Source organism: Sinocyclocheilus grahami, unplaced genomic scaffold (assembly GCF_001515645.1).
Source record: "Sinocyclocheilus grahami isolate Dianchi unplaced genomic scaffold, SAMN03320097.WGS_v1.1 scaffold402.1, whole genome shotgun sequence".
Taxonomy (NCBI): Eukaryota; Metazoa; Chordata; class Actinopteri; order Cypriniformes; family Cyprinidae; genus Sinocyclocheilus; species Sinocyclocheilus grahami.
In genome coordinates, this window is record NW_015505581.1 from 175,804 (window position 1) to 198,852 (window position 23,049).

Sequence of the window (23,049 nt, forward strand, 5' to 3'; positions counted from 1 at the left end):
GTGTGTGTGTGTGTGTGTGTGTGTGTGTGTGTGTGTGTGTATATATATATTTATTTATTTATTTATTTATTTATGATAAAAGATCATTAGCATGCATTGATTAATAAAAAAAAATGTAAAAAATAAACAATCCCGACCAAATCACCAACTGAGAAAGTTAGTCTCAAAAGAACGACCAGTGGGAAGAATGAGTCTGGAGCCCTATATATATACACAGTTCTCAACCAATCAGATTTGAGAACCAAAACGAACTGTGTATATGTATATATGTATATATATACAGTGGGTACGGAAAGTATTCAGACCCCTTTAAATTTGTCACTCTTTGTTATATTGCAGCCATTTGCTAAAATCATTTAAGTTAATTTTTTTTCCTCATTAATGTACACACAGCACCCCATATTGACAGAAAAACACAGAATTGTTGACATTTTTGCAGATTTATTAAAAAAGAAAAACTGAAATATCACATGGTCCTAAGTATTCAGACCCTTTGCTCAGTATTTAGTAGAAGCACCCTTTTGATCGAATACAGCCATGAGTCTTTTTGGGAAAGAGGCAACAAGTTTTTCACACCTGGATTTGAGGATCCTCTGCCATTCGTTGAGAACCGTGAGATATTGTACTGGTATCGCCACAGGAACGCCCTTTCACTGTTTGTATCACTCCGCTTCCAGTACTTCTCACAGCGAGTGTCATGGCGGACACCCAAATCCACTCAAATTTAAAAATAATACTGTTTTTGTCTCACTGAATGTAGTTTTAAGAGATTATTATATATAGCATATATATGATTGCCTACGGCCTTTGGCCTAATCACAGCCATGCTGATATAGAGCCGGTATCGCTCGAGTACGAGAGTGATATTGCTCATATACGTGTCAATAATTATTTTTATGTTATGGCTGTTAACCAATAAATGGCCAATAGTAAAATTATTAATTATTTATAATTAAAATATATATATATATATATATATTAAAATAAAATAAAGTTTGCTAAAGATTAACAATGTCATTAAATTTCTAGTGTTTTTAAAGATTAAAGCAAGTGTTAAATGACAGCAAAGTAAATGTACAAATTGTAGAAATGAACAAGAACAATTAACTTTAACTGTTAATAATATTCAATATCAACATTATCAATTCATTCAGATAAACTATAAATAAATAATATTCAATATCAACATTATCAATTCATTCAGATAAACTATAAATAAATAAATAAATATCCACCAATAAATGATATGGTGATACAAGACTGATATATTCATATCTGTTATATTTTAATATAACTAGAACTATCAGTTCTATAATTTCCTCTTCTACATTTAACAGCTTTAATGGCTTTACTGTCTTTCTATGGCATAGAGCAACATGGCAAACATGAAACACACACTACCATATTGTGGCTAGCTTCTATTTACAGCATAATTCAATCCTCTTTTCTGGTCAGAGGGCAGCATAGAGCCTGGCTAATCCCGAAGAAACTCAAGGTCTGCTGGGAGCTGAACGCCTTCAGTACTCTATATCAGCAGGGTCAGTACCAGACATAATCTGCTGACTTTATACACATTCTCACTAACAATAGAGAAAAATATGTGAAGTGGATGTAGATAATGAGTTAAATAAATGTCAGATGAAATGAGCTTAATGACAGTATTTAATAGACAAGAAACTGAGCGGGTATTTCAATTCTGTGGAAATCAGGATGCAGATTCCATGCAGGTGTTCACATCACTAACACAGGGACTGTTTTTTAAAAAAACACAGGGAGCGGGTGAATGGGAAATCCCTAAAGTGACAGATCTGACCTCGTCATGGAATTCTCCATTATTCCCAACCTTACAGCCACTAGACATGACCGCACTACCAAAAACGGCACGGCAGGGAGATCCTTTCTTGGCATGTAATGAATTCCGCTTACAGAGGGAAAGCTTTTGTTGTTTCTCTGCGTGACTGTTTAGTTATGCGCTCCTGTGTCTGGACCTCATGTCAGAGGCCTCTGAGGAAGACAGACTGCAGCTGAGGTTCCTGTGCAATACCCTGCCAGGAGGCCTGTCAAACAACCAACATGATGTCTGTAGGTGAGAGGAGAGGGAGGTGGGGAGAGGTGGCCTGATCGGACAGATGAGGGAGAGAGCGAGAGGCAGGCTGAGAAAAGCAATGACATGCTCTGGCAGTCCTAGGAGGTCACCGGAATGATGGAATACATTTACATAGCCGAGACACTCTGCCCTAGGAAAGAGAGGAAGACTGAAGGAGAAAGAAGAGGAGAGAAGGGATAGGAAGAAGAGAAGCAGAGTTTCCTCTCGCTACTGAAGAAATTCAACTTCAAGTCTGAATTGAATGCGATGAGATAAAAAGACTGAATACCGTGAAAGAACACGAAAACAATAAACAGAGAACACATCTTTCTATTGCGCCATGTTTGCTAGCAGCACGCAAAGATGAACACACGGCAACGCTGTAGTTTGATTCACAAAAAAAGGCTTCGAGCTAATTCATTTACAGTAATAGTTGAGTTTATTATTGACTCAACCTCATCTTCACACGTTTATTCATTCTGCTGTTATTTTCCATTGTTTTTCCATGTAAACATGCACTAAACAGATGTGTTTGGCTGTTGTGCTTGCATCTCTTGAAGCGTCTTGCACGATACAGAATTCTAAAAAACATTTAACTTAAAAAATAAAAAAAAACAAGGCCTTGCTTGGATGTTTTCCCCATTCCACTGTCAGCATCATGTTTTTCAAAGCAAAAATGCATTCTGTGTGAATGGCCCCTTATACTGCTATTTTTTAATTGTCACAGGTTAAAACGCAGAAAGATGAGAATAATCACCATAAGTGGTTCAAATGATTTATGCTCTATATTTCATAGACATAATACAGCTTTATGTGCGGAACACTGGAATTTAAAAGGATGAGTCAAACAAAAATTAGTTTCTCATTTCCTCACCCTAATGTCGTTCCAAACCTGCATGCATTTTGTATTCAGTGGAACACAAAAGATATTTTGGAAAAAATAAAATAAATCCATACACTAAAGGTCAGTGGGGTCCAGTGTTTCCACCCAACTGACTTTAATTGTTTGAGGGGGGGAAAACGCAGAACTTTTTTTTTTTGTTTAAATACCTTCTTTTGTGTTTCACAAATGAAAGTAAGTCATACAGATTTAGAATGATATGTGGCAGAGTAAATGATAGCAATTTTCCTTTTTGAGGGAACTATCTGATAAACCTCCACAGCAGCTCTCAAATATGGTGCCAGTTATCAGTTAAAATCATTCTAGTAAATTTTCAGGATCCACTCCATGCAAAAAAATTCAACTGAAAACACTGAAACAGATTGTGCTGTTATGTTAACGGCCAAACAAAGATGAAGATTAACAGAGACGGAAGTAAAAAGCAAGTGGCATCAGTCGATCAGGGGTCACATCTGCAGGCATGGTGGTTATCTGACGGCTTGGAGTGGCCAGACCTAAATAGCTGCTATTTTTTTATTGTCACAGGTTAAAACGCAGAAAGATGAGAATAATCACCATAAGTGGTTCAAATGATTTATGCTCTATATTTCATAGACATAATACAGCTTTAGGTGCGGAACACTGGAATTTAAAAAGGATGAGTCAAACAAAAATTAGTTTCTCATTTCCTCACCCTAATGTCGTTCCAAACCTGCATGCATTTTGTATTCAGTGGAACACAAAAGATATTTTGGAAAAAATAAAATAAATCCATACACTAAAGGTCAGTGGGGTCCAGTGTTTCCACCCAACTGACTTTAATTGTTTGAGGGGGGGAAAACGCAGAACTTTTTTTTTTTGTTTAAATACCTTCTTTTGTGTTTCACAAATGAAAGTAAGTCATACAGATTTAGAATGATATGTGGCAGAGTAAATGATAGCAATTTTCCTTTTTGAGGGAACTATCTGATAAACCTCCACAGCAGCTCTCAAATATGGTGCCAGTTATCAGTTAAAATCATTCTAGTAAATTTTCAGGATCCACTCCATGCAAAAAAATTCAACTGAAATGTCGTTCCAAACCTGCATGCATTTTGTATTCAGTGGAACACAAAAGATATTTTGGAAAAAATAAAATAAATCCATACACTAAAGGTCAGTGGGGTCCAGTGTTTCCACCCAACTGACTTTAATTGTTTGAGGGGGGGAAAACGCAGAACTTTTTTTTTTTGTTTAAATACCTTCTTTTGTGTTTCACAAATGAAAGTAAGTCATACAGATTTAGAATGATATGTGGCAGAGTAAATGATAGCAATTTTCCTTTTTGAGGGAACTATCTGATAAACCTCCACAGCAGCTCTCAAATATGGTGCCAGTTATCAGTTAAAATCATTCTAGTAAATTTTCAGGATCCACTCCATGCAAAAAAATTCAACTGAAAACACTGAAACAGATTGTGCTGTTATGTTAACGGCCAAACAAAGATGAAGATTAACAGAGACGGAAGTAAAAAGCAAGTGGCATCAGTCGATCAGGGGTCACATCTGCAGGCATGGTGGTTATCTGACGGCTTGGAGTGGCCAGACCTAAATAGCTTTTTAAAGACAGTGAATATTGATGGCAAAAGCATAGAAGAAGAGGAGGAGGGAGAGGGGGCATGAAGGTTATTGACATCAAGCTCTGCTAATTTAACCTTGGTTGGCGATAAGGGAGCTGGAATGGCAAGACGGTCAAGACCGTTAAAAAGGTCTCGGGGGAGGCAGGACATAACTGGGTTAATAGGCATCAAATCTGAGGTGGCCTTCAGTGCCAGGTGGGTTAGTGCACCACACACACCTGCCATCTTCAATCATCTACATCAAGCATGGAACACCGATAACGCATTCGGATTCTATGCTACAATTCACAGATTACAGGGTTCCCACACCTTTGACCTAAATTTACGTAACTTTTCTAGCCGTTTTTGATTGCTGGATAAGAATTCTAAACTGTTTTTACAGAGATTGCACTCACAAAGCCAGTACTTCAGCATAACTAGAATACGTATATCCACTATTGAAATATTTTATGATCAGATAATAAACCGATAAAGATAAATAAAAAGACAAATGAAAAATAAAAACGAATAATAAAATAAATATATGTAAAACATAAATAAAAACCAATAAACAACAACATCGAATCAACCAACAAATCAAATAAATCAATATATAAAATCATTAAATCAAATAAATCAATCAAACACCCTGATATTTCCAAGTTTTCCATGACTGTGGGAATCTTGGGATTGACTAAAGAGAGAAGTTTCAGTCTTGTCTGAATTTGAGATGAGGAAAATCTCTTGCTTCAAGTTGAGAAGTACATTTTTTTTTTCTGTTCAAGCAGACAATGCAGGTTTGATTCCAGCCTGCAACATCTCCCGGTTCCATTCCCATAGCTTCCCTTTACCCTCTACCATCCAACTATTAAAAAAATACCACACAGCAGCTAACATACATCAAAATTCACAACACAAACCGTTTCCTCCCACCATTTCCACACTCTCAGATCCTTGTGCCCGGCCGTGAATGCAGTGATTCAAAAGCAGTGTGCAGCAGAAAGCTCTCCTCCACAACTGTGCTGCCGTCTCTCTCACAAGTTCCTTTGGATGATCACACATTATCCATTAAAAAGCTTGGATTTACTGTACATCTCAGTCATGAGACATCATTAATCACTCTTTACAAAGCCCTGCATACAACGCTACAGAAGCCTGTCTGTGTTTAACTCATTATCCAAATTAGCCGAGCCATGACTTACAGTCGCCAGCCTGACCCGACCTTGGCCAGAAAAGAAGCGCCTAGTGTCTTTCACACAGAACCGGGATCATATTTGTGGTTTTTATTATGGTTAAGTGTAGAATCTCTAGAGAGTCTAATCAAGGTCAGTACAAAACAACCTTTTATACTCTGGCTGAAGGCCTAATATTCACAACAGCATTCTGGTTGTTTGACCTACAAGGACGAAGTGCTGATAAGTTATGATCTTAATGAGTGTAACGAAGGCGAGAGTCAGTCCTGATGCATTTTTAATGTAAATCCATTTGACCTGGATTAGCGTTATGATGAAGAGCACATGGTCGGATGCTTAAAATGGCAATTTATTAAAGTCACCATAGTGTCAGTGAAAGACAGTGATGCCAGGAAGTCAGAGAGAAGGATGTTACTCTGATTTGCCATGCGAGAAAGCAGCGTGAGGTTTCCTGCGATCCAGTATCGCACACCTCCAATCTAGCCTCGAGGGAAAAAAAAGAGAAGGAAACTTCACTTTGAAGTCTTGAGCCCTTCAGAACAAATACAGAAGCTCTGATGGCCGATAACGTTCAGTGTTCTTCCCTGGTAACAACTCGCCTCACGTCATTATGCTTAGCTTGTTTTCAACGGAACGGTACAAACAAACACATGCAGCACTCAAACAAACGCACTAATGCGTAATGAGATTACGCCGGGAAAGCATATCGATTGCTACGAAGTCTGTGTTTCCGTTACATATTTTTTTCTCAGGATTGTTCTTACAATCTTAATAGAAACCATCAAGTCCAGCCACAGAAACTACATCAGAGAATAGTTAGGGTTATTTTTTTTTTTTACTTCATAACTGGCTGAGTATGTTCAGAATGACATACTATAACCAAATATCTAATGACATTTTGAGCACTTCTGTAATGAGGGAGAACGGTATTGACGTGGGTGACTTTTCGGCTGACATGTAAATTTGGTGGGTTTTCTGTTTAATGATCAGTCAGCAGCATATGATTTGCAGTTCCTGCAAATGAGAGCCTGAGCATCTGGTTCATGAGCATTTGACAATAATGAAATCATCACTACTGGAAAAACCAAGTCTCACAGACACGTCTGTGTCTTTCAAGTTGAAAAACTGCGGCTTGGAGAATAACAGTCCAGACGCCTGTCTTCACTCTTCAACGAAGCGCAGACTCCAGTCACAATCCAGCAACTCTTAATAAGAGCACAGATCTCCAGTTCAGATCCAGCACTGCACTGAACGGACCGGAAGTCCCCATGTCTTTGTGATGCATACAGGGCTTTTAAGTGCACAGTCATGGGTGCAAAGCATACGGTTTAGTAAATCACATGAAGTATCAAGGTTCTTCCTTTGAGCTGCAAAAGCAAAAATCAAAGTCAGCACACGGCCTTCTGCCATATTTTGTAAGTGATTTTGAAGTCTTTAAAAGGAAATAGCAAAGTCAGCATATAACGTGATCCACTGCATCCAAAAAGACAAAACTGACCTGAGACACTCATTGAGAATCTCAGACTTTCACCAGACTGTTCCTCAAGGTGGAAGTGGTAACAGTCAGCTGCTTCTGGTCTGGCCTGTGGCCTTGCTTTGTAAATGAACTATTACACTGCATGAGATTAAGAGAACTGAAGAATGTGTAAAATGTATGGACAGGAATGAGAAAGAAAAGACGAAACAAAGCAAAACAATACAAAAAACAAACCAAAAATCTAACCTTTTTACTTAAATAAATAAACGGTTTAAAACTTTCATTCAAAACAAGTTAGCAAAGCATGTTTCTCTGTCTTCTGGAAAGGCTGAGACAAACAACATGAAGAATCACTGGCAGACACATCTCTTCATAAACTGCTCTTAACATGGTGTACGCAGGGGAAGCACTGTGCTGGACTGGTGCCATATACCAACTACTTGAGCAACTACAAACTTCATGTGACACATTTTAAAACACAACAAACCCACGTGATGCACACTCATTGCAGTCACCAAGAAGGGAAATGCTTCGCCTCCTCTGACTGGGGAAGTCTGGCCTTGTCCTTATCTGTTCTCTAGCTTTTCACACACACCACCACACAATCTCCTAAATATTTGATTAGCCTCCTCGGCTTTGGTTTGAAAAGTAAAAGTGCCATGTCATGAAGAGCAGGAATTCTGTCACACTGCACTAACAGCAGTGTTGAGGAGTAACCAAAATAACTAACATTCTCAAAATACTAACTGTACTTTTTATAGTAAAAGGCTACTTTTCCCAACCAGTAGCAATGTTACACATTAAAAAGTATTGTTACTGTTAACTAAAACTGTGAAAAAATGAAATGTTGCTTTGGCAGTGAACTGAAATAAGTTCAAGTAAATTACTAAATCTGAAATAAAAAGCTAAATAGAAATAAAAAACTAATTAAAAAAATGAAAATATAGGGGGGAAAAGCCCATTCTAAATAATAATAAATACTATAATAGCATATAAATGATACTAAAATAACAACATGCCAAAGTTGTGTGTCACACTGTTGAAGTTTTAGGATTCGGCTCATTCTAGTGAATCATTTGAATGATTCATGTAAACAAATCAATTTTAAAAATTGATTCCCATTGAGTACCTGGTAAGATCTTATATTGAAAATATTTAGTTAATTTTTACTCCATTATATAAATGTTACATAACAGCTTTACACATTAGAATATACAGTATATTTAGCCTTTGGGTCACATTTAGTGTCAATATACATATTGGTTCAAGTTTAACATTTATTGAAATTCATTTGTTCATTCAATACTTGAAAATTGTTTTATGCAAAAAAAAATGGCTCTAATTAAATACAAATATATATAATTGAACCCTTCAAAAGCTTTGAAAACTTGCAAATGTTCTAACATTTATAAAGATAAATATTATCTTTTCGTTTTCTCCTCAATCCACTCTTCTAAATCAGCAGCTGAAGATATGGATAAAATTATTACATATTCATTTTTAATCTGCCCCTAATCTTCAGGGTGATATGCGCTCTTGCTTTTTAAATAATAATAAAGCATGCTGAGGGAGCAGGTGGAACATACTGCCATAAGCAAGATGAATACATGCATTCTTTAGTCCATAAGGCCGCTGCCTAATTCCTGGACAACAATACATTAGTTCACCATTACTGTCAATTAAAATACCACTCATTACTTATAGGCACCAATAAGGAAATACAAGCTATTTTCATCTTAATAGGAAATGTTTTTCCATAATAGTCAGAGAAGGGAATTCACAAGCCAACAAGAAGCACTGCCTCATGCCCGAGTGCTTCGAGCATTGCGGACAAATGCCAGGATGCACGCCATCTGTCATTTAGGGACCTGTTGGTGAGGGGTAGAGGAGTTCAGGCGGTTTAAAACTACTACTTCCGCTTCTAGTCTTGCACTTCCATGAATGGGCAAATAGCAGAGCACAACAGAGATAGCGAACTGCTTTAATTACTGTAGCAGTGGGGCAATCGGTAGCTTAAATCACCCCTCATCACAGGCCTGCCTCGAACACCACGGATGCCTCATTTGCCTTGGGACCCCCAGAGAGCTGCCTCCAACAAACGCTGGTTAGACAAGCAAACGCAAGCAGCAACATTCTTCCTCCACCTCCCCTTTGGTTCCTCCATGTCTTCGACGTTCGCCACCGCCTCTCCATGTTATCGTGGCATGAATTATGTAAAGAGTAAGAATTGTAATTAATAAGGCATCTCCGCATGAGCTCATCATTCCCACTAGCTGAATTTCAGCAACAGGCAACAAACACAAGCAAATATGTGTGTTAGAGCAGAACCTTAGCACTGAAAAGCCCCATGAAATATTCAACAGGCTCTAAGGAAGAGCTTTAAATTATTCAGATTTAACAATCTTTTCTATCTTTGGAACTTTTAGCTATTCTACATCGCTATATATAAAAAGTAGTAGAACGAAGTCAGAGAAAGAAAAAGAGGAATATGTATTACGATGACAGATGCTCTGCTTCTGAGACTTGTGGAATAAAGGGAATTAACTTACAGAGAGGAGGACAGAATGAGAATGAGATTAAATGTGTTGTTTTTTTTTTTTTTTGTAGTGCAAGATTGATGGTTGTAGGCCGGAGCTAATAAGTCTAACTGCAAATTGTATCCCTGCAAATACAATGAGCCCGTGTGGTCTAATGGTAAAACATCTTTCTAGACAAAGTGAAAGAGAGGAAAAAATAAATACAACTAGAAGCGCTTTCAGACAAATTTTAGAAAAATCAAAATCAAAATTAAATTTTAGTCTTTCAAATCTTTTACATACACCACCAGTCAAAAGCTCATATCTATTCATACTTTATTATAATAATTTCCACTTTTTACAAAACTATTAAATAAGTTCTTTCAAATGCATATAAACAACAAAAAAATGTTATTTTCAAAACAATCATATTTATCCACTAAATTAATAAGCATTTAAGCACAATCCTTCAGATCAAAATCATCATGAGAAATGTAGGCTAATTGGGTTTTGATGCATAATGTTGTTTTAAAAAAAAAAATTTTCAACATAAACAATTGATATTGACTCATAAAAGCTGCATGCCTTTCAATTACAAAACAATTAACAAATTGTTGTTTAAATAGCTTTAGACTGAATATAGCAAGTACACACCACAGGACATGTGAACCTCACTAAAGTGTTTAAAGTCAACTACTCAGTCAAATGTTTTCACAATTTTGATCGGTAGTGTACAAGGAAATCAAATGATAGAAGGGGAGTTGGTGGCATTTCCCGTACCTGTGCTCCATGCTTAATCATACAAGAATGTGCAACCGTTATTATGGCACTGCAGAACACATTTTCCTTTATGGGCACGGTCCTAGTCAAACACGTGATGGGAAAAACACCTACTTGCTTTTCCTTAATACACCTCTTAGCACAAATGGCATTCTTTGGGTGACTGAAAAGTCTCCAGTGGACCATCTGGTTGGTGGTTTGGCAAGGAGACTTGATTTGTTTCAAGAGTTGGTTTCTGCCAGGGACAAGTAAAGGCATGACAAACCACACCCCACCATTTGATGCATGTTAAACATTTAAAATATGATGAAGAAAAGGAAGCAAGTGACCGGATATTGTTTAATCTTGTCATGATTGATTTATGAAGATGGCATGAATCTCTCATATGGCAATCAAAATGAGAAGGCAACCTAGGGCATTATGACTAGAAACTGATGTAGTGGAGCATCATTATAAAGTGTGGAAAGTTTAAAAACATGCAAAAACAAACAGACACACTTTGAGATAACTCATTTCGAAATGCACCATGTGAATGTTTGCTTCGTCAACAAAAGCACTGCTGGTTTTAGATAAATTAACAGTGTCTAGTCAAAATATCACTTCTAGTCTTACAAAATCATATGACTGCTTGTGCAATATGAGGGTGTGTAAGATGAGACAATGCTGATCTGATTGAAACCTGTACCATAGTGAATACAAGCTTTGGCAGACTCCTATTCATTGGCTGACAAACTGTACACAGATGTTAATAGAGCATGGCGAGATCAAGTGACCTGTGGGCGACTTCCAAGGGTACACCTGTCAACAGAATTTTAATTCCTTTTAACTAGGCTGCTGAACACAAAGTAGCCTATACTAGGAGAACAAAAAACTGTTGAGTTAACTGCCAATTACAAGCCTGATTCACAGTCAAACTCTGAAAGCATTCAATTAGTATTGCTTAAGATTACAGTCATGAAATTGTCAAACAAATAATTGTAAAAAATGATTACATTTTCACAATCAGTCTAAGCCTACAAAACACCTTAAGAAGTCATTTAGTCATGTTGAAATTGGATTCACACAATAAATTATAGGAGGAGGACTTTTAAGTAAACAAATGTTACAGGGGGTTGACTGAATAATACAATTTTAAATAGTAAAATATTTACAAAGACATGCAAAAATGCTAGTTTTATTCCATTTCTATATTTGCTGAATTTCCTTGTTAAACACGTATCATAATCTTGGTACTCATGGTACTATAATCATGATTATATTAAACAATTACAACAGCCCTAGTAGTAATGTATCAAATCTAACACTCATCAATAAAAACTAGCTCTATAATCTAAATAGTTTTATACCATGTCTTATTATGTTTGTATTTTTTCAAGTTCTGAATGTCCACTTGAATACTTGATACTGCTGTTAGATATAAACAACTATTTGTTTTAAACTTACTGTATTTTTCCTCTATTGCTGACTATTACCTGTTATGAATAATTTCAATGAATTTTTAAAGCACTGATTACTTAGGAAATATCATTTTACTCACTACACATCTTTAACATATTAATGCTAATATTTAACTTTTTAAATAAATATTGGTTTAGTATGCAAATAGCTATTGAAAACTGTGAAATCTCTATAGCTGAAACCGACTGTACAAAGAGAATACGTTGGTTTCTGTGTTTGGATAAACCGATCCAATTATTCAACAAAGGGTACAACATAATTTAGCATGCAGTCAGCAGTGTGGAATCAGGACCAGTGTCTCCCAGTCATGTTTACAGCAGGAGTCACCCTACAGACCCGAAACCAACCGAGGCATACAAGCTCAGTAAGAATCTGAGCTGAGTCACCATTAGTAACAACAACACAGTTCAACTGCTCTCTCAACTTTAAATCAGCCATAACAGAGCATAACACACCAACAGAGCAAAAGCGTTCAGTCCTGGTAATGTCGCTCCACCCAGGCTCATGCCTGCATGAGCGGTGCCATTGAGCTCTGAAATTATTTCATCCTATGAGTCAATGTGACGTGACGTGGCTTATTTAAACCTATTACAACTTCAACAGGCATTATTCTGACCCGTTTCAAAGGCTCTTACTGTATACGTATGGGCTAAGGGGCATTTTAAAACTGTATAATGGCCCAATTATAAAAAAAATAATAATAATGCTGGAATTTTATCTAGACTGCTCACAAACATGATATGAGAAAATGACATGAGACGGTCAACAAGATCCAAATCATACTGGAAGCTCATCAAATTTATCGCTGGAACAGTACGGGTTGGAATTCATAGACTGCACTATCTTGAAGTTCCTCTGCATAAGATTTAAAGATATCAGACAAAAATAAACACATTTAACACACAAGCATTAACCTGACTTTCGCATATTGCGACATAAAAAGACAGAAATAAAGAAAAGAAACAAAAAGAGTCTGAGAGGGATGAGTTGAGAGCTTTTCCACACAGGTCTTTAGAGCAGGTGTCTCTAATGTACAAGGAGACATTTAGACAGAGATATTTTTATCCAGAAGCAGAGCCAAAAATAGGTCAATGTCATCCAAAATAACCTGAGAGCACCAGGACTCTGCTCTCATATGAGCCCCTGCAGTTACTGATGTGCATTCAGGAGTGCCCACATCCTGCCTCTTTTTTATTCAATAGGGCTGAATGAAGAAAACGTGCTACTACTCCTGCAACAAAAGAAGTGCTGTCCCAAGCAGAGCTGAAAATATTCTTGATGAAAGAAAAACACCACAAGAACAACTAAACCTTCTCAAATTCTCCTTCAAGGGTCCTGTGGCAAATGGAGCCCTAAGAGAAGGAGGCATAACATTAGCTATGAACAGAAGGGTCTGGAAGATGTAAAAAATAAATAAATAAATACAGTAACTAGTAAACCTATCCCACACTAAGCAGCATGCAGTTCAGCCATATCAGTTCCTGTGTGACCAAACACATGAGCAACCATCATACTTGCTAGTCTCAGATAAAGAACTGACAGAGATATCAAAAGGGAAAAGAGAAATGGTTTCATTATGTACTGAATATGACAGAATGGAATTAGTGACCCACACCCAAGCCCAGCATCAGTGTAGGAAATGCAAAAGACCTGTCTTTCCAGGAACTGGAGGGGCTACTGCTACATTATGAATGGGATGAGGAAAGGTGCTCACTGGTGGTTTGAAATGTCTCACCAGGCAGATCTAACATCGACTGGATGCCAGGACAGCAGAAACGACCATCCTTCACTATCTTACAAAGCACACAATCTCAAAACAACGGGACGACACAAGTTAAAAACAAGTTTTTGGAGCCCACAGACAATTTCAATGGCCATGAGGCTAAAATGAAGAAATCTGATAGTTTTTAGCCACTAAAATTATGTTTCAGAACTAGGGGTATCCAACTCTGCTCCTTCTCCTTCAGTTCCAACACGCCTATCTGTGATTCAAGTAATCCCGAACACCTTGATTAACAGGTTCAGGTGTGTTTGCGTACAGCTGGAGCTAAATTCTGCAGGATGTTTGCCCTCCAGGAACAGGGTTAGCTATACCCCTGATCTCAACATACATTAAACTTTAAGATTTCTTTGGGGCAGGGTTAGCCAACCCTGCTCAAACACACCTGGTTCAGTTGAGTTTGATTAAACTCTACAGGATAGTAGCACTCTAGGAGCTGGGTTGGCTATCCCTGCTTTACAAAGTCACACTTCCAACAAATAACTTGGTGCTCAAAATGAAATAAAATTGAACACATGCTTTTAAACGGACTTTGCTTTGCTTACTCACTTAGTTCTTTTCTTCGCTTAGGGGTGTCCGATTCTGCTCCTGGAGGGCCACCATCTTTTACAGAGTATAGCTCTAGCTGTAATGAAACTCATATGAACATGCTAATGAAAGTTTTTAGGATTATTACGGGCAGGTGTGCTGGAGCTAAACTCTGCAGGATGTTGGCCATCCAGAAGCAGAATTGGACACCCCTGCTCAAGAGCAACTCTGTGCTAATGCAAGCTGAATCAACAGCATAAATGCTGCACCGGCCTAATTGGGTAATTGATGGTTTCATAAACAGGCCAGAATCCCTCTCACACTTGCCCCGAACCATCATGCCATTCTTACTTCCAAACCCTGACTACATGGCCTGATGACATTTTGCGGTTACTTCCACAAACATAACTGAATGACCTTCACTTCCGCTAGGCCTCGTCTGTCACGTTTTAACAGCCGAGGTGAAATAATCCCCCATGCCTTACCGATCCAAAGTAAAGGATATTAATGTCGCCAACCACGGCATTTGATTCCCTCTCATTTGCAAGAAACGTAACTTCGTGTAAATAATACAGGGATTGTAACCATAGGGAATGATGGGGCAGTCAGGTGCAGCTGAAGTGGATGAGCTATGCTTAAGGTACACCAACCCAAGTTCCTCCATATACACCTGTGCACTCAGACCTGCTCTGTATGTCTGAGACGTGAAGGGCAAACTGGAATGACAGAGCAGAACCCCACTAAGAGAATAGAAAGAAGCCAGCGGAAGAGATTCACCTCTTTGTCTGAGCACAGATCGTTTCGCTTCACAAATCTGAAATGTGTGTGTCTCTGTCTACAGCTTCAAAGCAAAGAGAGACGCATGTACATCAGACACTCTCTTATCACATTCCACCCACTAAAGAACTTTTTTAGGCTCTATTTGCTAACTCCGGCACAGAGCCAGCTCTCATATCTCTCCCTCCGCTGCTTTCCTCTCTATCTCATGGCCATCTCTCTCATCGTTCTCATCTACTCCTCCCAAGCATATGTCCTGGTTCCACAGCAGGGTGCAGCTTTGTGGCTGCATGCTGTTCTGGTGGGCTGTGCAAGGACCTTATCTGACTGAACAGTTTAATACTCTAATCAGAAGATCAGTTCAGGTATACAGGGAGAGTTCACCCAAAAATCAACCTCACCATGTAGAACTGACTTTCCCTCATAGAACAAAAAAGGAGATGTTAAGAAGAATGTTGATGCTGCTCTCTTCCATTTAATGAAAGTCAATGGTGGCCATGTCTGTCAAGCAAGGCCGCACATGGGGGCTGATTTGGGGACCAGCTGGGGATCTGTATTTTAGACCCATCTCAATGCTTGGGACGGCCCTGCTGTCAAGCTCCACAGTATTAAAAAAAAAAGCACAATACAAGTATCATAACAGTAGTCCATATGACATGCGCACTATATTCTTAGTCTTCCTAAATGTCATTGTTGCGTCCGTTAGCCAGTCACACTGCTTTGGAAAGAAATGTGGATTATTAGATGGAAAAAAGTGTTTTGGTTGAACCCAGATACAGACAGATATTCAGACAAACATCACATCCCAACAAGTCCTTTTGCTTTTGGTTTCCATGGCTCAAAAAGTAGTTGTGGAGAAAAATGTCATGGAAAAGCAATCATTTCAAAAAGAATACAATGAAAGTTTCTTACCTTGTACACCTGACCATATGTGCCATTGCCCACCAGCTCCACCAGCTCAAATATTCCTGCAGGGTCCTAAAGAGAGCAAAGTTTATGGTCAGCGAAAGTACCAACACACAGAGAAAAACAATAACACTCCGGTAGCATCATTTAAGTATTTGGGATGTTTTCAGTCTCTCCGATTTTCTTAAACTCATTTTACTTGCATATTGTGGTGTATCTACACTGAAAAAGAGGGAGGCACTTGATTTTATCCATCGGGAATTAATTGCAGATAGGGGGCCATGGGCTTCATATAAAAAGTGGTTGTAGAGGAGGAGTTAAAAATGAGGGCTGGATGACATCAGCCAGAAAGGAGAGTTGTTGATGTCCTTTTTTGTTTGTTTGAGTAATGTGCACCAACAAATCATTCACAAAAACAACAGGCACATCTATAGAGGAAAGAAACCGTGATTCCATGTTGGCTTTAATAAACAGCACAGTGTTTCCAGCAGCAAGCTAATTGCTTCTTAGCTCACAAAAACAGAAAAAACCCTGGTGTCCTCCTTCACACAACTGCTGCTGTGTACAATCTCTCATGACCAGCACCCAACCAAGTGTGAGATTTAAATCCAACACTCCATCTAACACCTAAACAAAGAAACTCTAAATAAAAGAGTCGAGGCAGGGAGAAAGGACAGGCCATTTCATGTGCCATTTAATCTGGCTTCACCCAAACACCAACTGGTTGAGTTTGTGACCTTAAACATCAAAAGCCTGCTCACAATCCCCACTCTCTGTCCAACAGAAAGCTGTTGCGATAAAATGGCGATAAGGAGTGATATCTTTGAAAGATCAGTGAAAGATGACATTGCTCAAAGGACAAAACCAGCATTGTGCATATGTGTATGGATGTTTTCTGTTGTTTGCACTCCACTGAGAACCTGACAGACAGTGAGATTCCAAACTCAGACAAGAATCAACCATTACATTAACATACATGAGTGGAAGTCCACACAAATGTGACTGATTTCCATGATTGCACATGCACTGCTCTTAATAGTTAGGCTGCAAAGGGTAAATCCAACACTCACAGTTACAGCTAATCCTAAATTATAGGTATTTTTCAATTGCCCAATAGTGTCCCGCTAAATTGACTTCACAGGATATTATTCAGCCATCATATTTTCAGAATGAACATCAAAAAAAGTACTATACCAAGTTACGTCATACTAAACTGTTTTTTGGTTACATAACAGCTCAGAAGACAAATAAATGGGGGAAAAAGTTATTTGCTAAATTTATAATCTTAAATATTGCAACAATTTGGGAATTCAAGTATGATGGTCAATAATAATGAAAAAATATAATATATTATATACTTGCAGGGCTCTCCAAATGAACACATTTTGTTAAGTGACTTTCTACAGATATCCCCTGGAAGCTCTGTACAATGCATAGAAACCTTGTGAATTGTAAAGTATCTTATATTTCACACAATGTATCACCTAAAGAGCCAAGGACAAATACATGGTTTGGCTCTCTAGGGATGAGTAATATCTTGTCCTTATGCTGACTGGCAAAAAACAAAAATGCAAGCTGCAGTGTTGTTCACACAAGCTGCCAACCATAGACAGTTCACACAACACTACTTGTGAACCTAAAAGTTGAATTGATTGGAAACGTGGCTTGTCTGTTAGCCAAAGCTGTAAGGCTGCTGGGAAACCAGTGTCATGACACATCAGTACGAGATGTGAGGAAAATAGGGCTCAGATATTACACAATGCACAGAGAACTCAAATCTCCAACAATCAGCAGGTTACTAGTCTGTAGGGTGACCATACGTGCCATTTTCCCAGGACACGTCCTGGCCAGGATTTCTATATTGCCTAAAATATCTAGGTTTTGGCTTTGTTTGCGTGTGCAGACCGATTGGTGTATGACATCAAAATACCATACAGACGGTTCCTTATGCTTTCAAAATGCTCTCGAGGTACTTTGATGTCAAACACTGATCGATCTGAGCCGTGCTGCTTTTAAGTCGAACACACATCCTATGTACGCGTAATTGCATCGCTTTGACCGTAGATCCCACCTTCTCACACACACCATGATTGGTCCATTATGTACAATGCCTGCATGTTATTGGTCAAACTCCTTTTCGATCATTCCCTTCAGCAAGCATGAAAACAGGAAAAAACTAAGCCAAAACAAATCCTGGCAAGGACGCGTCCTGGGAAAATGGCACGTATGGTCACCCTACTAGTCTGCATTTTCTATTTTGGCAACAAAGCCACATCAATAGACATGTACCTTCTAATTATTAGGAATGCTACAAAGAAAGCAATTCTACAGAACCACTAGTGTTGTCAAAAGTACCGATGTCGGTACTGAAATTAAAAAAAAATGTGACGATGCCAGCATTTCCCGCTAGTATTTTGAGCGCTGTTGTGTGGCTTCTCTAACACCTGTTGAAGAGCGTTTAAGAATCCGCTCAACAGTGCTCAAAATGCTGACATCACCACATTTTTAACATTTCAGTGTCTATAAATAATATTAGCTGTTCAAGCTTTTACCCTTGATTCTCTGATTGGCTTCTGGTTGTTCCAATAACATGAGAGCAAAACAATCGGGTTTATGGTCGTTCCCAAACTCAAGGCGAGAGCTTAGTTGAAATCGCTTCAACAACCTTCATTGTCAAATACTGAAAGATGTCTGTCTGTCCAATGGGTTCATTGGGCCATTTGTAGCAGAAGCTTTAAAGCAAATCTTAATCCCAAAATCGAACCTCATCAAAGGTGTGGGGGAAGTCAGCGGTGATCACATGACACTGACCGCTGAGGATGAGTAGAAGCAAGCAGGGGTGAGCGCTAACCCACTTCAAGCTCTCAAACCCCCACATTACTTTTTTTTTTTATCTAGATGACAAATCGCCATGACCCGACGAGCTTTAACCTTTAAAGTCGAAACTCAGCAATCCACTGTACACTAAATTCAAACGTTTTAAATGCTCATTAATATTTTTAAATGTTTAAAAGGTTACATTTTGGACATTTTAATGTACAGCATAAAAATTTATATTAATTTTGAGATTTGCTAAAGATTACATTTACAGTGTTATTTAAAAATTAAGTGAGCAAAGATAATCTAAATGTAAAACTGGACTTATGAACATTTACAATGTGCATTTATCACAATCCTATTCTTTAGCACTGTTTATAAAAAAAAAAAAAAGCTGTTATTTTGAACTTTATAATCAAAGAATCCTGAAAAAATTATCACCGTTTCCACAAAAATATTAAATGGCTGTTTTCGAAATGGATAATTATCAGAAATGTTTCTGGAGGATCAAATCAGCGTATCAAAATGATTTCTGAAGGACCATGTGACACCGAAGACTAGAATAATGGACGCTGAATTCAGTTTTTTCCCATCACAAAAATAAATAGCATTTTAAAACTATTTTTAAAAAACGTGAAATATTTCACAATAATACTGGATTTAATATATATTTGATCAAATAAAGGCAGCCTTGTTAAGCAGGAGTCTTCTTTCAAAAAATATGAATGGGGTATATTTTGTATACAAAAATGGATCCAGGCGATTGCTAAACACATTTCATGAATCTATTGTATTTTATCGTTTCATTCCACATCTGGTGTCTTGACTGTTTCCCTTATTCAGCCCTTCTTCTCTTCACAGAGGTCTCATGGCTGTTTTCCCCCTCTCCTTCAGCCCAGTCATCTCATGCTGGGTCTGTGCTTTGTCTGACAAGACTGGCAGGACGGCCCTTTTCTCCAGCTGCATCAGCAGACATGTCAGTCACTGTGTCTATGGAAATGTGTTTCACACTTTATTTCTCCTTCTCAGAGAGGAAGGATGCACATTCTCTCTGCATAACTTCCTGTCTTGGTCATCTGAAAATGAGGGTCAGCGTGCAAACTGTCAGTGAGAGCATGATGGACAGAGAGGAGTTAACAACCTTGCACATCACTCAGGTTTCTGTTGTTCAAGCAAACATGAGTAGAATACCTTGTTATGGTTCCCACTCTCAGGCTGTCCTGCCTGACAGAAAACTATCATGGCTGCACTAGGCTGAGTGGAAGGGAAAGACAGCCTGAGAGGTGTTTATTTATAGAGGCAGAGGCACAACAGAAGCTAACATACACAGTTGATGCAACTCCAGGAAAACCAGTAGCAACTGCTACAGTTAAATATTAGCCTAAGCAAATTTATACTTTTCCCCCTTCATAACTGCCGCTTCTGCAACTTTTAAAATGTGAACAGCTGCCACAACATTATTAAAGGGATAGTTGCCTCAAAAATTAAAGTCGCCATCATTTGCTCACTCCCATGTTGTTCCAAACCCTGTTAATAATTAAAAATCTATCCTAGTTCTTATAAGCAAATAGTGATGATCAAATCAATGAATCATTCTTTGGAATTCATAGTTGGACATTTTTAAAGAATTGTATGAATCAAACTAATTCAGTTCCTGAGTTGACTCACTGATTCAATGATTTGTTCACAGATTCACAAGTTTTCAATTAATAATTTAATTCTGCTTCTAAGACAAATCTATGGACCCTTTACACATTTCTGGGGTTCTCAGAAATGAAAGTAGTCACAGTTGGGTAAACTATATTTTAATTTTTTTCTCCAATAGCAAAAGGAAAAAAATCCACAATAGCGTTTATGTGAAGTTCTAAAAGAAGAAAAAAGAGAGAAATTGATTATCGTGGTCAGAAAAGAGAAAAATATCAAATCTGCTGTCACTGTATTAAAAACACTCACACCGCAGCATTAAATTGTTTTATATTACCTTTGCATTAAATAAAAAATAAGTAGAGTGTTACAACACTGCTAGATTTATGTTAATAACTGTGGAAACGTTTCACAGTCTATGAAAATGGTCCATTGTATGGCTTCTTAAGATTTGGAATATATTTTTGGTGGATATTTTTTTCAGCTTGAAAGCACCAGTTCCCACTGCATGGAAAAGAGTGGCCAACACAGTCTTCTTCAGAATATCTAATTTTCCATTCCACAAATGTTTGGAACAACATGAGGGTGAGTAAATTATTAATTGTTGTGTGAACTATTACTTTGAACCATCGGTGGTCAGAAAAGAGAAAAATATCAAATCTGCTGTCACTATTAAAAACACTCACACCGCAGCATTAAATTGTTTTATATTACCTTTGCATTAAATAAAAAATAAGTAGAGTGTTACAACACTGCTAGATTTATGTTAATAACTGTGGAAACGTTTCACAGTCTATGAAAATGGTCCATTGTATGGCTTCTTAAGATTTGGAATATATTTTTGGTGGATATTTTTTTCAGCTTGAAAGCACCAGTTCCCACTGCATGGAAAAGAGTGGCCAACACAGTCTTCTTCAGAATATCTAATTTTCCATTCCACAAATGTTTGGAACAACATGAGGGTGAGTAAATTATTAATTGTTGTGTGAACTATTACTTTGAACCATCATACATAAGTAGAGTTAGGTAGCTGATTTTAAACATTCAGAGCAGGTGTTTGGGGTGTCCACAGTCTCTCTCTTTCTCTCTTCATTTTCTGGATGATCAGTCTGCTTGACTAGAGTCTGCTTGACTCTGGATTACAATAGATGCTGTTTGCGCCAAACATTTCATAATGCCTGACTTCCTCTGCCACACACACACACACACAAATCTATCTGCATACATCCATATTTGATATGCTACAGGAAAAAGCTGAGGCTCAGGCACAATGTGAGAACAACACACTTGCATTCATGTGCTATATATAATGACACAGGATCAGGCTATATTGGTAGGTCACATTGGTTTTCTTAAATTCTGTTTTAGAATCAATATGAACACTCTTGTTTTCATAAAAATACATAAGAGTGCTCAGAAGACTCACAACATGACATTTCTGTCCATTTTCAAACCTACTTTTGACAAAACAGATACATCAGACCATATTCTTTCATTAATAATGAAGTGGCAAAGGTGATAAAGGACTGTAATAATTATCATGTTATGGTATCGGATACAGTACCACAGCAGATATATTTCCACAGCTAGTGATATGCTATAAAATAGAGCAGGATGTGCTCCAAACAAGTCAACACAAGTAAAAACTTGTACCTAACAAATGTACCCCAAAAAACTATTTTAATTTTGCATTTTTAAACCCTTTTTAAATCAATTTCATTTGACGATTTGAAATGTTATGGAGCAAACCAATTAAAGGGTTAGTCCACCCAAAATTCTGTCATCATTTCCTCAACCCATAAGACTTTCGTTCATCTTTCATTGCTAGAACTGTCCGGTCCTGCAGATTTGCTTTATTCAACATCAAGAAGACCAGGCCCTTTCTTTCGGAACATGCTTCACAACTCCTTGTTCAAGCTCTTGTTCGGTCCAGGCTGGACTATTGCAATGCTCTCTTGGCAGGTCTTCCAGCCACTTCTATCAAACCTTTACAATTAATCCAGAACGCGGCAGCAAGATTAATTTTTAATGAGCCAAACAGAATGCACGTCACACCTCTGTTTATCAATTTGCACTGGCTACCAATAGCTGCTCGCATAAAATTCAAGGCATTAAATGTTTGCACTAGCTTGCTCTATTCTTTTGGTTTTCTTTTTATTTATTATATTATTTGAAAAACCCTTGCTACGTGTACTGCGTTAAGCTAACTGAGACTTGTTATAGCACTTGTATATCATTGCTCTTTTGTTGATTTTGATTGCTTCCATTGTCCTCATTTGTAAGTCGTTTTGGATAAAAGCGTCTGCTAAATGACTAAATGTAAATGTCTAAACGTAAATCTTCAAAATTGAGAGATTTCTGTCCCTGCAGAAAGTTGTTTATATGTGAAAAGGCTAAACTAAATCTGTTTGTCATATAAAGTGATTGTGTCTCTTCTAAAGACTTGGATTAAACCACTCAATTCATATGGATTCATTACTATTACAATGTATTTATGAACTTCTGAAGTGTCAAAGTTTTGGGGCAATGGCCTTTTAACGGAGGGACAGAAATCTAGGTTAAACAAAAAAATAATAATATTTTCGGTTTCAAATATTAACATTCATCAGT

The 23,049-nt window shown here is 37.8% G+C and overlaps 1 protein-coding gene across 6 annotated transcripts in view; it reads right to left on the minus strand.

Moving 5' to 3' along the window:
* The window catches only part of LOC107550600 (TRAF2 and NCK-interacting protein kinase-like), an 87,678-nt gene that overhangs the window by 58,909 nt on the left and 5,720 nt on the right, over nt 1–23,049 (minus strand). For all 6 annotated transcript variants that reach the window (XM_016231911.1, XM_016231910.1, XM_016231914.1 and 3 more), the window contains exon 2: nt 15,985–16,050. In XM_016231911.1, the coding sequence (XP_016087397.1) occupies nt 15,985–16,050 (66 nt within the window). The remainder of the gene's footprint in view (nt 1–15,984; nt 16,051–23,049) is intronic.